The sequence below is a fragment of the Colias croceus genome, chromosome 11 (genome assembly GCF_905220415.1).
Source record: "Colias croceus chromosome 11, ilColCroc2.1".
NCBI classification, from domain to species: Eukaryota; Metazoa; Arthropoda; class Insecta; order Lepidoptera; family Pieridae; genus Colias; species Colias croceus.
Genome location: NC_059547.1, coordinates 10,862,908 through 10,878,913, shown reverse-complemented (window position 1 = coordinate 10,878,913; position 16,006 = coordinate 10,862,908). Strand labels below are relative to the sequence as shown.

Sequence of the window (16,006 nt, the reverse complement as noted above, 5' to 3'; positions counted from 1 at the left end):
GGGTCAGATAAGTTTGTGGCACTACCTATACTAGACACTCACTAGACACTAGTGTCACAGTATTACAATATCTATATTCTATACAGTACGGAAACGAATGTACTTGTGCAGAGAAACGGAGGGGAACTGGCGGGGGGTCGGGCGAAGCGGGCCGCGTAAGGCAAACACGCTTAGTTTGCCTTATCTAGCGCGAAAGGACGACGCAGTCGTATTTTTTGTGTAAACATTTTATTATACATAGGTACTTACATATTCTATTATGGCGCGCACAAACTGTTCCGTTTACGGATGTAAATCTACATTGAAATCCCAGAAGGAAACAATATTTCAGAAAGATTGTATTAATTGTATCTGTTGTCAAAGCTATGTATATGTTGTCTTCATTATTTTTTAATCAGATTGTACATCCCAATGCGAATGCATTACTTAGTTAAATGTTATAATATACAATCAAGAAAATCCAAAAATAAAGTGTCCACGTAAATAATATTTAGCAGTGCAATATCTGTAATTATATATTTATGAACAAATAATTACATCAGATTTAATAATCGCAATTATTTTGAATGTACATATGAATAAATGATTTCATCATAATATTAATAATCACAATAGGCATGACGAAAGATTTTGAAATCCTCTTCCATAATGTGTGTAGGTATACGTTTACTATACAAGAAAAACCCTATATTTCGGTAATATACTTAAATTTAACGAAGATAAAAGCCATTTTTCAAAAAATATTTACTGTGCCAAAACAGCTCGCAGGTGTCATGGCGTAGGCGTGACGTCACTCTTTAGTAAATACGTAATTATTTGTACGCATTGCGAAGAAAATTAAAGAAATATGTATTTAATATGTGTTATAGAAACGAATTTCAAAGTTTATAAGTAGTGTACAGTATTGCAGTGTGAATCCACATAAAAATAATGCTCAAAAATGTGTTAGTAATTATTTCAAGCGAGAAAATAATAAGAAATGATTGTATAAAGTTGGCGTGGAGAACCCCGAAACCACGTATTCGTGAATTCGCAATTACATTTCTGTTCTGAGTCGATAAAGCATACGTGAAACAATAGAAAATAAATAAAAATTCGTATTCTCAACATATTCATAACAACAAAATACATCTGACGTGAGTTGTTTACTTAATCGTGACGTCACGCGTGTTTTAGTCAAAATGGCGAACTGCAGAATTTCAATGTTTTATTTTATTGATAATCTCATTAATCTTAATGTTTTTAAGATTTTCAAGTCACTATATTTAATTTATTTATTATACATTTTCCCTTAAAAACACTAATACGATCATTTATGGATACTGTCGTCATGCCTATTGTTTTATTTCCCATTTGTTGCAACCCTGGCGTATTTTCGTGTGGCAGCGTAAGTATCTACTGGCGGCGACATCGCGCGACATCAAAGGCGTTTCCTTACTGTAGCCTGTAGGAAATAATTTTGTAATACTGTGCTAGTGTCAATGAATAAGGAATAGGATTCCTTAGTCATTGGCTAGTGTTCTGTGCTCTGTGATTTTGACTTTGACAGATGTCTGATGTGATTGCAATTTGCATGGCGCATGCAAATACTAAGTACCAACCGCTTCAAAATTCAATCTGTGGTTTCAATAATTCAATTAATTATTCCATTTCCATACTATTTTGTGATACTGCTTTTTAAAACATTGTAAATACGTAATTACCTACTAACGTTTACTAGTACAACACAGACAAAATGGAAATGTCTAGATTTTCAGACCCTTCTCCTGATTCATTAGAGAATCAACAGTCAAAACGCGTCAAAACATTTGTAAGTAACAGAATAATAAGGTTATGTATTTTATTTTCCTTTTTTTGAAAAAAAACATGAAGTTCCATTTATTTTCCAGATACTGCCGGACAATTGTTTCGAGAAAAATGTCGCGTGTGCTTGGAGACGCGGGAATAAGTTTGGTATATACCCGCGCGCGCAAAAAGCCGGCAAAACATCTGACGCATGTGATGACAAAATTTTAGACATACGACAAGAAATTTTACTTTTTACGCCTATTTTCCGCAAATTTGTGAACGAAGCGAATGGAGCATTCCTGTCCGTGCAAAGCGCAGCTGAAGCGGCAAAGACGTCGGATAATCCAGTTGACTTTGTGAGATTGTCTCGTCTGTATCGTTCTATTACACGAGTATGCCTGGAGAGCTTGCAAGAAGCCGCAAAAAAGGAAACGGACGGTGTCGAAATCAAGAATCTTCATACATTCATAACTATAATCTATTCAATTGAGTGTGTTTGGCATTTATGCGAGATACTGTATGTAGATGTCATACCGGGGGAAGTTGTTCTGCCGTTCATATTGGACTGGGTCAGATTCCACTACCCGAGTCATGAGCAGAGTGCTGCTGTTATGTTGGAGGCTTGTGAACGAGGTTCGGAAGATAATCCTGAGTACTGGGACACAGTGATGGGAATGGTTATTCAAGGAAGAATAGATGTGGCAAGAGCACTACTTAAGCTTCACTCAAATTCTGATAGTAATGAATTTAAGTTACTTGATAATTCATTGAGGACCATGCCTATGTATAGTGTAAGTATTTTTTTATGTTATTGGTAAGGTTACTTATCTTTGAAAGTATCAATACATATTAAATTTTTTTTTTGCAAAAAATGGTAAAATGCTTAAGGAAACTTAGTTGCCTAGGAATGTATTCTATTAAATATTTGGGGTTTGATGAGAAAAAATCTATTTTTAATTAATAATTCTTTCAGCAATAAACAAAAATTAAAATATTTGCACGTTTTAAAAATAATATTTGTTCACATTGTAGGTTTACAGTGGGATATCAAGTGGAGAGTTTATAATAACATGGAAGCATTGGCAGGCGGAGTGTCGGTCCAAGCTGACCAGTCAGGTTTTGGCACAACAACCACAACTGGAACTTATTTTGAGGGTATTTTGGTTTTTAGAAATTTATTGGATTTTAAACATGATTTATTTATTATATTTTTATCTCAACATTTTGATCTGACTGCCATAGATGTCAATAGAAAAAATTTTTGTTCTTATAAATGTATACATAATATACTACATACTATGTGTTAAATCTTGTAGATAATGATTGGTGACTACAATGCGTTCGAAACGATCCGCGCCAAATATCTTTCATGGTTTGACGTGATAGGAGGTTGGATTCTATTCACGACCCCGTGGGCGAAGCGCCGGGAGCTGTCGAGCGCTGCGTCCGCGTGCGCAGGCTTAGCGACTACTACACGGACACATTTGGATGTTATGGTGCAGGCTGTGATGGAAGGTGATTTGCATCAGGTGGGTTTTAAAACTAGCTGTGTAGTGCGGTTTTATTAAAAAAAATAATTTGTTAATGTGGTACCTAAGCTACATCATTGCCAAGTATCATCAAAATCCTTTAATTGGTTATTGTGTGAAAGAGTAACAAAATTATACATTTCTACAAACTTTGATATTCCAACAATGATATTAAGTTACAAATGTAGCTTTCAACATATAAATAACTAGCTTTCCGCCTGCGGCTTCACCCGCGTTTTCAAAGAGAAACCCGTATAGTTCCCGTTCCCGTGAGATTTCCGTGATAAAACCTAGCCTATATTCATCATCATCATCATCATCAGCCCATATACGTTCCCACTGCTGGGACACGGGCCTCCTATGAGGGTACAGGCCATAATCCACCGCGCTGGCCAAGTGCGTGTTGGCGGATGACACATGTCGTCGAACTTTTTAATTCTTCGACATGTCGGTTTCCTCACGATGTTTTCCTTCACCGTTCGAGCAGTGGTGATGTTACAACATGCGCAGATAAATTGAAAAATCAATTTAATTCGTGCGCGCTTGCCTGGTCTCGAACCCCGGACTTATCGATTCGAAGTCCGAGGTCTCACCACTGAGCCACCACTGCTCCATATACTCGCCGCCTATATTACTCGTGGATAATGTAACTTTCGAATCGTGAAAGAATTTTTAAAATCGGTCCAGTAGTTTGAGCCTATTCATTACAATCAAAACAAAACAAACAAACACACTGCAAACACACAAACACACTCCAAAAACAAACAAACAAACAAAGTTGTCCTCTTTATAATATTAGTGTAGAAATAGGAGAATGCAAAATTTAGTTGTCTAAATCTTGCATTCACCTATTTTATTTTATTTATTTCGAACAACAACCCTGATGTTTGGAAGTGTGTTTTGTTTGGAACCCTGATGTTTGAAGAAAACATCAATCATGTACCCCATTGTTGAAATAATATTCACTAATTACGAGAAGAAGAAGAGGAAGACATAATATTGAGTTTTTTAACAGTTAAAACAACATAACCATATCTCTTTCAGGTCATACATGAAATACAACAAATATCAGACAACGGCTGGTTCGTCACTCACCTCATAGACATGCTCTACCACTGCGGCAAGCTGCAGATCGTGGATAAGCATCAAGTTGAGTAAGTTATTGTTAAAATTGATATTTATTGTTTTATTATTGGTCTAAAAACACGTTACAATTGCTTTTCATTTATTTTACTAATTATGCTAACATGCAGTAGATTCGTAACCATTCCGGGGCGACGCGGACGCTTAGATTTTAAAATGTTTACTGTGGGTAGTTAAAAAAATGATAAAAGCTATGTGTGTTATGTGTGAAGGTCATAAAAATATTTTTTTTTCGGTGGGTAGTAAGTTTTTTTTTGCTTATAATTTATGATTTTTATTTATTTTATACTTAATTAGTTGTACAAATAGGAAACCTTAGAATTAATTTTACATCTAAAAACAGAGTACAACTAACTTGGCGGCCTTATCACTAAGTAGTGATCTCTACCAGGAATTTATGATTCTTTATTTTCGCAAGCTTGGTTTACAAAAATTTACATTTGACAATTAAACAAAATAATATGTCAAATATGTTCAGTTCATTTTACCCTTTGATATAATCAGATTTGAGGATATTTTGTACTATTTGTAATTATTTCAATTGTGATTATTTTTATTTATTACATTTATAAATTTCAGTGTTACAGCCCGGCTGCGAGACAGTCTCATCCTCGAATATGGTTCGCTCATGATGGAACACAAATCCCTCTGGTCGGTGGGGCTATCGTACCTGGCGACATGTCCGCCAGAAGGTCTGAAGAGAGCCGAGCTGCTGCTGGAGAGGATCCCGCTGGATTCAGAGGCGAAAGCCATGAGGATTATTGCGGAAGCAAATAAATATGGGTTGAATGAAGTTGGTAAGTAACTTTTTGGTTCTAATTTAAATATTTTTGATATTTGTCAATATATACATATTACATATACATTTAGTTTGTTATTTTAAAATGTTAATTTACGTGTATAGGAAATGTTTTTGTTTTTTGCACAAATTTTATTTAATTAATGGTATTTGAAAATTGACTTGTGTAATTTTTTAAATTTGTGTTGTAAATTTTTCTCCTATTGTCGCATGGATGTAATGGTCCTTTAATGCAGCTGGGGTGATAACACAATGTAGTTGTTTTTAAAATATATTGCATATGTATAATTTTGAGGAACTTTAATAATTTTAGCTGTTAATTCGACGATAGATTATTTAAAGTAATTGTTATTTAGTTCTATTTATATTGTAGTTTCTAGACTTTTTAAGTTTGCTTTGATGTAAATATCGCCTTATTGGATGGTTTTAACCATAATTTGAAGTCTTAACGCTAAGACAATTACATAAAAAAAAATCATATTTGCGGATATGTGTGATTTTTTAAAACCATGGATTCTTTGGTGTTGATTTTTCAAAAATATGATGAGGTTTTTCATCAAATAAAAAAAAAGGTTTCAAATTTCGTCTGCCACGTTCAGTTGAAAATGCATGCTATTCGGTGGGAACGTTGCAGTGCAAACGGTATGCGGGTGTATGTCAACACGGCGGCTGTCCGCGGGGCAGGTGGGCGGCGCGCTCGCGTGGGGCGCCCGGGCGCGCGCCCCCGCGCTGTGCCGCCGCGCCGCGCACACCGCGCTGCGGCGCTACTGTGGCGGGGCGCGCGCCGACCTGCTGCCCGCCGCCGGCGCCGCGCTGCTGGTGGACGGCACGCTGCTGCTGCTGGGTGAGCGGGGATCATATATAGCCTACTAGCTTTCCACCCGCAGCTTCGCCCGCGCAGTCAAAGAAAAACCCGCATAGTTCCCGTTCCCATGGGATTTCCGGGATAAAACCTATCCTTTTTCCCGGGGAAAAAAGGAGCCTATGTCCTTTCTCGGGTATCAAAATATCTCTATACCAAATTTCATGCAAATTGGTTCAGTAGTTAAGGCGTGATTGAGTAACAGACAGACAGAGTTACTTTCGCATTTGTAATATTAGTATGGATAGCCTTCCTCGATAAATGGGCTATCTAACGTCGAAAGATTTTTTCAAATCGGACCAGTAGTTCTCGAGATTAGCGCGTTCAAACAAACAAACAAACTCTTCAGCTTTATAATATTAGTATAGATAATATAGCTGATGGTAACGTGATGTTGGTGCTATGTGCGTGGCGTGGGCAAGACATGTTGCGTTGAGACAGCTGCATAGCTGCAGTACAACTGCAGGTGAGACGAACTCATCTCTGGGAATTTTGACTGCGGGTTATGTGAACTGCAGGTAACTACGAAATATCCTACGAGAAGAACATAGGTAATGCTCAGTTTGGGAGTGAAAATCAGATGTTTAATCATAATTTCTTGTGTTTCAGGTAAATACTGCGACTTTCACAGACTGTACAAGGGTAGGGAGTTCAAGAAAGCTGCTAAGTTACTGGTCTCTTTAATGACTTCCAAGATTGTTCCTGACTAGTAAGTGTAACAATTAACACATAATATACCAGATATTCTTAAATAATTGCGATTTCTTTCCTTGTTTATTATTAAAATCTGTAGTAATGAAATTAAAAACCAACTTCAGGGTATTGATCGAATAAGCCTTGACAAAAAAATCATTTATTAATATTACATAAATAATTTCAGTTTCTGGGAAACACTCCTCCTAGACAGTCTGCCGCTCCTCGAGACGGAGACACCGGTGCTATCCGCTGAAGACACGTACGAGATCATGCTGTGCCTCGAACTCCGCGCTGCCCAACTCACTGGGGAGAAGGCTGAACTCTTGAGGCTGGCACTGGCTAGGAACCTAGCGAGGACAGCGCTGATGGATGATAAGGATGAAGAGTAGTATGACTGTGATTCAGTGTTGTGCTGTGCATGTCAGTACAGCGAAGGGTTTTAAAATTAAAGGAAATTAGCGGGATGTGTTGTGATACGAAATGTTAAAGTGATGTGTACCAATGGAGAGATAGACAGGTTGTAAGCATTTTATAACCGCAAATTTTATAAAACAGGTTAAAACTTTTTCACTTGCCCACACATGTCAGGACCTTTCGTATTGTCATTCTGGAGTGTATACAAAATTTATATATGAAATATTTGTGGCAAACAGAATTTTGGAATTTTATTGTAAACAATATAAACTGTAACCCTTATGTTTAGGAATAAAAGGCTATATTATTATTTAATACTAGCGGTCCGCCCCGGCTTCGCCCGTGGTACATGTTTACGTTTTCTCTACATAAAATCCATCCTCGTACTTCAAGAAATATAATAAAAAAAGAATTATCGAAATCGGTTCAGCCAATCTCGAGTTATGCGCTTACCAACACATTTTGCGATTCATTTTTATATATAAGATTATTAATAAACTGATATCATAACAAAGTATTTTTTGGTTTCTAATTTTTTATGTAGATACTTTAACATATTAAAAGAGTGAAATTCATAATATGATCACAAATTTAAAATGTGTATCAGTAATTATTAAGCCTCTAAGTTCTCTTAGTAATTAAGCCTCAACTAAATAATGTATACTTACCATTAAATTTATGATTTCATAAACAAAAATTGATTAAAATGATTTAAAACATTTGTTGCACAAAAAACTCAAAAATGATTTCCGGAAACGTGAGTCCTGAAATGAAACAAGTAATGTAATATTTAAAAAAAATTAGGATTATGATTTTTGATACTTTATAAACAAATAATATCAAAATAGAATAAGTTTTCTGTTTATGTGAAACACTTTTAAAGGAGCTACTGTGTGGCAAAATAGTTATAAGATAAAGAGTAAGCTAATAAAAAGGTTGATTTTGATTGGGTTTTATTAATCATTATCTTGTTATATTAACAAATATAATCTTCATCAAAAATGTGTAATTTCTCTATAGAATTTTAAAGTTTCTAAGAAAAAAAATAATGCATAAATTGACATTGATTTGATTCAAGGTGGAATTGGAGATGTGTAAATTTAAAAGGGACTGTGACTTGTATAGGTAATAAGTATACCAATAAACACACAATTCTCTTAATATATTTTTTATTTATATTTAAATCCCAATAGTGTCATATGCTATTAAAACATCATAAATTATAAAATAACCATAATAACTAAGAGCTAGCGTGCAAGAGCAACTTTTGTCCCTGCAACTATTTTGTCTCTCCCATGGGGAGTTGCGTCGCTACGTGCGCGCACTTTCTTACTAGCCCATAGAGTTGATGGGAGAGACAAAATAGTTGCGGAGACAAAAGTTGCTCTTGCGCACTAGCTAATAGCTCTAACATACATTGTATGAGAAAAACAAACACTTAAACAAAGCACGATCTTACTCTATTATCACAAAAAATCAAGCAGTATCAAAACAACGTTTTTACTTATGTCTATCATAAAACAATTCCATAGATTCTAATTCTTCGATATTATAATTTAATATAGTATCCAAGCCCTTGTAATGGAATTTACCGTAAAATAATATTCCCTTTAACATATATGGAAACCAAATACGGTCATCCGGCCACATATCGTCGAATGGTACTTGGTCACAATGAAACCATTTGGGTCGCATTTCGTCAGTTTCTTGAGGGATTCCTTGAAAAATATCAGAAGAAAAAACTCGCACATCCATCAGTGTAGGTTCCCCTTCGAATGTAAATTCCAAATGAGCTATATTCTTCAAATCGCCAGTTCTTACATCGACACAGCATTCTTCTTTTAGTTCCCGAGCTGCAGCTTCAACGATGGATTCATTCGGTTCCAGTTTCCCGCCGAAACCATTCCATTTGTTTACACCAAAACCTCGTTTTTTAAAACCCAATAAAATCTCGCTGTCTTTTCTCAGGAAGACCAGGGTGAATACTTTCTTTACCAACATTTTTATGATTTAACTGATCACCAGTAGATATTATTTACTTCTTAACTTATTTATTTATAATAATTCAAATGAAATTCTGCCGTCTGCGGTTTCAACTCGTCCATCGCAAATGTCAATATTTATTTGACATATTACATGCTTTGATGCTTGTTGTCAAACTGACCTCGAAAGTCACATCGAAAGTCGAAAACCGAAAACAGATAAAAAATGGCTACTTACTTCGTATGGAGGAGACACCACGAATAAAATCTGTGCGCCATTTTTTTGCTCTAAGTTTAAAAAAATTATTATCTAGTTAGGTACTTACCAATGAAAGTAATTCCTTTGCACTTTTCCGTATTATTTGTAATATTTGTGCAATATCGTAACACACACGAAGGCATATTTGATGCGTTTCACTTTAAAACAAATAAAAAATGAGCGTGTAGTTACGCTATATGGCGTATGTTGAGCGGAACTTATGTGATGTAGGCGGTGTCGTCTCCATATATATATCTCAATGCTACTAACTTACTTATTGACTATGATAATTGAGATATTTCGGACTTTATTTGATTTGCATTTTGTGTATTTTTGGCGTAGGTACATTTAAAATCATTACCTACTCAAAATTTCAAATGATTATTCACAGCGACTTTTTATTAGTCTGTCTATTTATTATTTTATCAAGAGCGAAATTCACATAGAACTGTATAGATGCGAATAAAGTTGAGTGTGCCATCATCTATTTTTATGGTGTTAAATCAATTTTTTATATTTAACTGCACGTCATAAAATCAGAAACATTCTCTGGTGTTGTCGAGTAGATGATTTATGAGCGGGGATACAATCGTAAAATAAATAACAGCGGTTTTGCGATTCCATACAGCTTCGTGTGCAGTATTTAAATTTTCTTAAAAAATGTCTTCTACAAAGTTTAGTTTGAAATTCAAATTATATCTACTAATATTAAAAAGACGAAGGTAAATCTTTTCGCTGCCACTGAACTATCTCATATTCTTTCTTAGGTGTCTAAACCATCTTCGTACCAAATTTCATCAAAATCGTTTCAGTTGTTTAGGCGTGAAGAACGAACCGACAGACGGAGTCAGGACAGACTTTCGCATTTATAATAATTTATGTATTATGTAAGTAGGGGTCATCCCTTAATTAGTAAGTAGGGGTAATCCCTTATCCTACAGAAAAAAATAATTATTTTTGGTTCAATGAATCCGTTTAATTTTACTTGAAAGAAGTTGGAAGAAAATTTGTTAAATTGATTTTAATTAAAATACGAAGTATTTACCTAAGTCCGGCTGTAGAAGCTCTAGCCCTCCTGGGCTAACAAAAATAATCGAAGTAGTAGGGAGAGTTAAACAGGATACGGAGAGAGCTAACGATAACGATTTACGTAATCTAAATTACATACTTGAATAACAACATTGGTCATAAACATTTAAAACATAAGTACACATAATCATTTAAATTTAGGAATAATTTTGTATCATCCGGCGTTATTTTTACTTAGATAACATTATAAATTACATTAAATTTCCTGAAAGAGCAATATTATTGTTGTCTCTAAGTTAATACTAGAAAAACTTCGGAAAATAGTTGTAAACATCTGCTACACATACACTTGGTTCCGCTGTAAATGGCTGTAAACTTTGGCACATAAATAAGTCTTTCTGGCAGATCTTTGATAAATGTATCTGGCAATCATTTATCAAACAATAGCTGAAAATTTTTAGACGTTGTGAAGGTTATGCGTTGTTTCCTGAACGATTTTTAGCATTGGTTTTTAGATTAATTTTACATTGGTGATATATTAAAAGTCCCACTGGTTTTATAATAACCCACTATTGTTCCCACTATTGTTATAATAACAATCTTAATACTTATATATAAATCTCGTGTTACAATGTTTGTCCTCAATGGACTCCTAAACCACTTATTATAATAAAATTCGCACACCATATGCAGTTCGATCCAACTTGAGAGATAGGATAGTTTCAATCTTAAGAGAAAGCGAAGCCGCGGGCGGTAAGCTTTATAAGCCTTTATAAGAACTCCGAATGTATGGTCTATGGATGAAGTACCTAATAATTGATATTAATAGGTAAAAAGCTGTAGATACTAGAAAGGTTACCAACAGAATATTCGATCACCAACAAGGGCACACTAACACACACATTAGGCGCTAAAGCAGGATGACATGATTCAGTTATAGTGGCTTATTAGACGAATTTGCCGCTTTTAGAGTGCATTTAGGCTAAAATGCACTCCGGGAGCGGTGAAATACTTTCTCTATCTACATTTTTTGACGTATAATTTAGGTATTTCGATGAGATCATGATCGGTTCAATATTAAAAATTAGCACCACATTCTTATAAGCAGCAGCCATGTCCTGTCTCAGGTCTTCATTTTTTCGAAGACTAAATGAATGGCTTATCAATAACATGATGTTTCTAATGTGGGAAAGTGATAGAGCTACGCAATCTACATAGCTCTGTCATATTTCCTCACTAGAAATAATACTGCTTTAAGACATCATGGTACGGGGACAGGTCGATGCAATCATAAGACATATGGCTAATATTAATCAAGACGTCTATTAGATTGATATCAATGCAGTCTGTGCTCAATGGAGCAAAATGATGTATGTGTGCGAAATTTGGAGTGTACCTACACCTATGTATGAGGTAATATTATGTGAATTTCTCTGAAACTAGCTTTAGATTTCTGTTTTGCTTGTATATTTAGCGCGCCAGCTTCGTCTGTGGTTCATATTATATGCTGATTATATCGATGAAAATTTTTGGAATCGGCCCAGTAGTTCCTGAGATTGAAACAAACAAACCTTTCAGATTTTTCAAGTTATCCTAATTAATAGTATAGATAAGCTACACGTTAGGAAAATACTGTTATTTTACGTAATCAAACATCTTCAGTAAGTAGTTTTTAAAAATTCAAACTTCACATGAAAACACTGCTCGTGCGTTCCGGTAAAATTTAACACAACTATGACACAAAAATAAAATATGCACTCGGAAATAATGTATGTATCTTGCTTGAAATTTTCACAAAAGATTGTTTCGGAGCTTATTTGGTACAGCAAGACAGAAATATAATAAAACCAATTTTATAATATGTACTTGTACTCACAGATACACAATAGAAGATTAGAAGAGCAGCTAATACGCTACCTATATAATTTACAATTTAGTATTAAATTCCAATTCATAGAGAGCAGTCGTATTGATTAATGTTTCATGTATAAATTAATACGAGATCAGTGTGTCAAAGTGATAAGATAAGATGTGTTTATTTAATCCATGTTGTATTTAATTGATAATGTAAGTAATGTAATGTTATTTTGTTTGCTATAATTTCTGTTGATAATGTGGTCTGTGAGGTGATTATTGGTTCTTTTAAATATAGGTAGGTACATAAAATGTTATTGATTTACATGAAACCGATCTAGAATTTATTATTTATTTCTAACTATATTGTGTCTAGTGTATGTTATTCTATAATACAGAATATTTCAAAGTCCGTTACTAAATTCATAAAAAACTTATTTCGAGATTTCTCTCTAAAAGGAACGTTAAAAAAATTGCCGAATTTTTCAAGCCGTTCTTGTTTCTTGTTCTTGTCGAGATTTACGCTTAGCAACATTTGGTGATTCATTTTTATTACGTAGATAACATGGCGTGTACAAGCCAATGTCCAGACTTACTGCAAGGCGCTGCTGGAAGCACCTTCGCAAATTTGCTGACCCATCTGCTTGCTGCGCAATGCTTGATATCAGAACCCTGGCCTAAGGATCACCTGGACAGAGTAGCAGGTATTGGACTCTTCCAGAATTACGCGTTAGAGGTTACACGGTGCAGAATCACAGAAATAAACTTTTTTGTACCTATGTTCTTTTTCTATTCCACTCCTATAACATCGTCTAGATGTGAAATACCAATAAAAGTTGATATAAATAAATATCAGACACAAGTTCAAAATGGACATAAATTATCTAATATATATTATAAAGGCGAAAGTTTGTAAGTATGGATGTATGGATGTTTGTTACTCTTTCACGTAAAAACTACTGAACACATTACAATGAAATTTAGCACACATATAGAGGGTAACTTGGATTAACACATAGGATAGTTTTTCCCGGAAATCCCACGGGAACGGGAACTATGCGGGTTTTCCTTTGCAAACGCGGGCGAAGCCGCGGGCGGAAATCTAGTAGGTTATATACGAGAGATAGGTACGTATTAAAAAATATTTTAAAAATTATCCTATCTATTTTATTCGCGTTAATTAACTACAAACATCACATCAATTTATATAATATTATGTTGTTATCCATTTATATGATTTCATTTAAGATGGCGAATCCTTCGACTTCATCATTGTCGGTTCTGGAACAGCTGGTTCTATAATTGCGAACAGATTAACAGAGGTCGATCATTGGAAGGTCCTGCTTATAGAAGCTGGTGGTGATCCACCTATAGAATCTGTCGTAAGTTTAAATTGTTAAGTTCAATTTTACCTGCATTAATTCCAAAGCTTCAAATTATTTTTGTATTTTCAGATTCCAAATTTTTCTGGTGCTACTCATAATAGTATTCACGCTTGGCAATATTACACAGAAAAAGATGAAAGCACAAACAGAGGATCAGTAAACGGGACGTCCTTTTGGCCACGTGGGAGAATGTTAGGCGGCACTGGCTCGATCAATGGTCTGCTTCATATGAAAGGCAGCTCTGGAGATTACGAACCGTGGAACCTTCAACCTGACGATGGCTGGGATTGGCCCACAATACAAAAATACTTCAAGAAAAGTGAAAAAATTATCAGTCCATTCATACGTAACGATCCTGAATTAAGAAAAAATCATGGAACTAGCGGAAATTTCATTATTGATCAGTTGAATTTCACGCACACTGAAATCGTTGATAAACTTATGGCTGCTTATAGAGAAATGGGTTTAAAATATCTTGAAGATATAAATGGACCAACTCAAATGGGATATGGTAAAATCCGTGGTAGTAATTACAAGGGTAGACGAGTGAGCACTGCAACAAGCTTCCTTAATAGTGCAAAAAATCGCTCAAATTTATACATACTTAAAAATGCTTTTGCCGAGCAAATCATTTTCGAAGATCGGAAAGCTATAGGCATAAGGGTTTCCCTTCATAATGAACAAAAGGCTACATTCTATGTAACTAAAGAAGTTATAGTTAGCGCAGGATCTGTTAATACACCCGTGTTACTTATGTTGTCTGGAATTGGACCTAAATTACACTTGGAAGAGTTACAAATAAAAGTTGTACAAGATTTACCAGTTGGTGAAAATCTTCAAGATCACGTTCGTATTCCTATACCAGTAACATTAAATACCGGAGCCAAACAAAAGGGTGACATATATTGGTATAAAGCTGCTGTTCAATATTTGTTGGACCAGACTGGACCACACTCTACAAATTATGATCAGCCCAACATAAATGCTTTTCTATCTGTGCCAGATGGCAAACAGTTACCAGATGTTCAAATTGATCATAATTATTTTGTTCCCAACACAAGTTACGTTTATCCAATGTGCAGAAACATTATGTCGTTTAATGATGAAATATGCAAACAGTTTGCAAAAATGAACGCAGAAAGTGAAATGATCATATTTTTTGTGGCCCTCTGCAGGCCTCATTCTAAGGGTAAAATATTGCTACGTTCAAACTTACCTACAGATCATCCGAAAATTTATTCTAAATATTTTAGTGATGACAGAGACATGACTACGTTTATTAAAAGTTTGAAGCGAGTTACAAATATAGTCAATACTGAATCGTTTAAAGCGGCACGAGCGGAATTACAAAGAATTTATTATAATGATTGTGATGGTTTCGAATTCAGAAGTGATGGATACTGGGAATGCATGGCAAGAACTGTGACATACAACGTGTATCATCCAGTTGGAACAGCTAAAATGGGTGCCCAGGGAGATAAAGATACTGTAGTCGATAGTAAATTGAGAGTTGTAGGTGTAAATGGATTGCGGGTAGCCGATGCAAGTGTAATGCCAACAATTCCTAGTGTTAATACAAACGCAGCCGTAATGATGATCGCTGAAAGAGCTTCTGATTTCATTAAAGAGGATCATTTAGTTTCTTTCAATAAGGAGGAACTATGAACAATTTTGTCAAGTTTTGAATAAAATCGTGATTTAAAAACATTTCGTTTTGATAAATTTGAGCACTGAAATTATTTCCTCGAAAGTACTAAATAATTGAAATTAATTGATACTTTCTATCTCTTTTTATCTTTTCTATATAAAACAAGTTTAGTAACTTCTCCATTATATACCAATTCGATTCGATTCAACAAGTCATTATAAGGTAGCAGAGCAAATAATTCATTATATACCACAAATAAAAAATAATACTGATATAAGTGACATTGTCAATTGATAATGTTATGTCTATAAATATAGTTTCCTTAGTTTTTTTATTAGTTCACTTTACTGCAATCGTACCAATATCAATCGTAGATAAAGGCATTCTACCACTTATTAAGAACTCTATAGGTATTCAATTTTACATAGATATTGAAAACGAAGATCGATTTCATACTTGCCAAATACATACAGTAAAACGTAAGTGTTGTTTAGTTGATCAAGGAAATAATTCCTGTCTTTCTATGGACTTATATAACGAGGCATATGAGGTAGTCAGACCAAGAGACCGTAAGACGATTATATACATTTATCCTGCGATATATCAACACGATTTGAA

General features: G+C 34.8%; 3 protein-coding genes across 5 annotated transcripts; 2 read left to right on the top strand and 1 right to left on the bottom strand.

Moving 5' to 3' along the window:
• The first annotated feature begins 1,548 nt into the window (after positions 1-1,548).
• On the top strand, positions 1,549-8,177 carry LOC123695410 (nuclear pore complex protein Nup85). The gene is made up of 9 exons (XM_045641249.1): positions 1,549-1,810; positions 1,890-2,579; positions 2,821-2,943; positions 3,105-3,317; positions 4,362-4,471; positions 5,040-5,257; positions 5,894-6,103; positions 6,731-6,830; positions 7,002-8,177. Exons 1-9 carry the CDS (start codon positions 1,736-1,738, stop codon positions 7,204-7,206), a joined length of 1,944 nt encoding a protein of 647 aa, XP_045497205.1. The 5' UTR covers positions 1,549-1,735; the 3' UTR covers positions 7,207-8,177.
• A 360-nt stretch (positions 8,178-8,537) lies between these two features.
• LOC123695412 (oxidized purine nucleoside triphosphate hydrolase-like) lies at positions 8,538-9,341 on the bottom strand. Its single transcript, XM_045641253.1, has one exon. It carries the CDS (start codon positions 9,230-9,232, stop codon positions 8,732-8,734), a length of 501 nt encoding a protein of 166 aa, XP_045497209.1. The 5' UTR covers positions 9,233-9,341; the 3' UTR covers positions 8,538-8,731.
• A 2,996-nt stretch (positions 9,342-12,337) lies between these two features.
• On the top strand, positions 12,338-15,447 carry LOC123695411 (glucose dehydrogenase [FAD, quinone]-like). Of its 3 annotated transcripts, none has more exons than XM_045641251.1 (4): positions 12,338-12,568; positions 12,916-13,059; positions 13,604-13,737; positions 13,810-15,447. In XM_045641251.1, exons 2-4 carry the CDS (start codon positions 12,921-12,923, stop codon positions 15,403-15,405), a joined length of 1,869 nt encoding a protein of 622 aa, XP_045497207.1. In that variant the 5' UTR covers positions 12,338-12,568; positions 12,916-12,920; the 3' UTR covers positions 15,406-15,447. The 3 variants fall into 3 exon arrangements, with proteins under 3 accessions (XP_045497207.1, XP_045497208.1, XP_045497206.1); XM_045641252.1 differs by having other exon boundaries at positions 12,338-12,627; XM_045641250.1 differs by having other exon boundaries at positions 12,338-12,653.
• Positions 15,448-16,006: the final 559 nt, after the last annotated feature.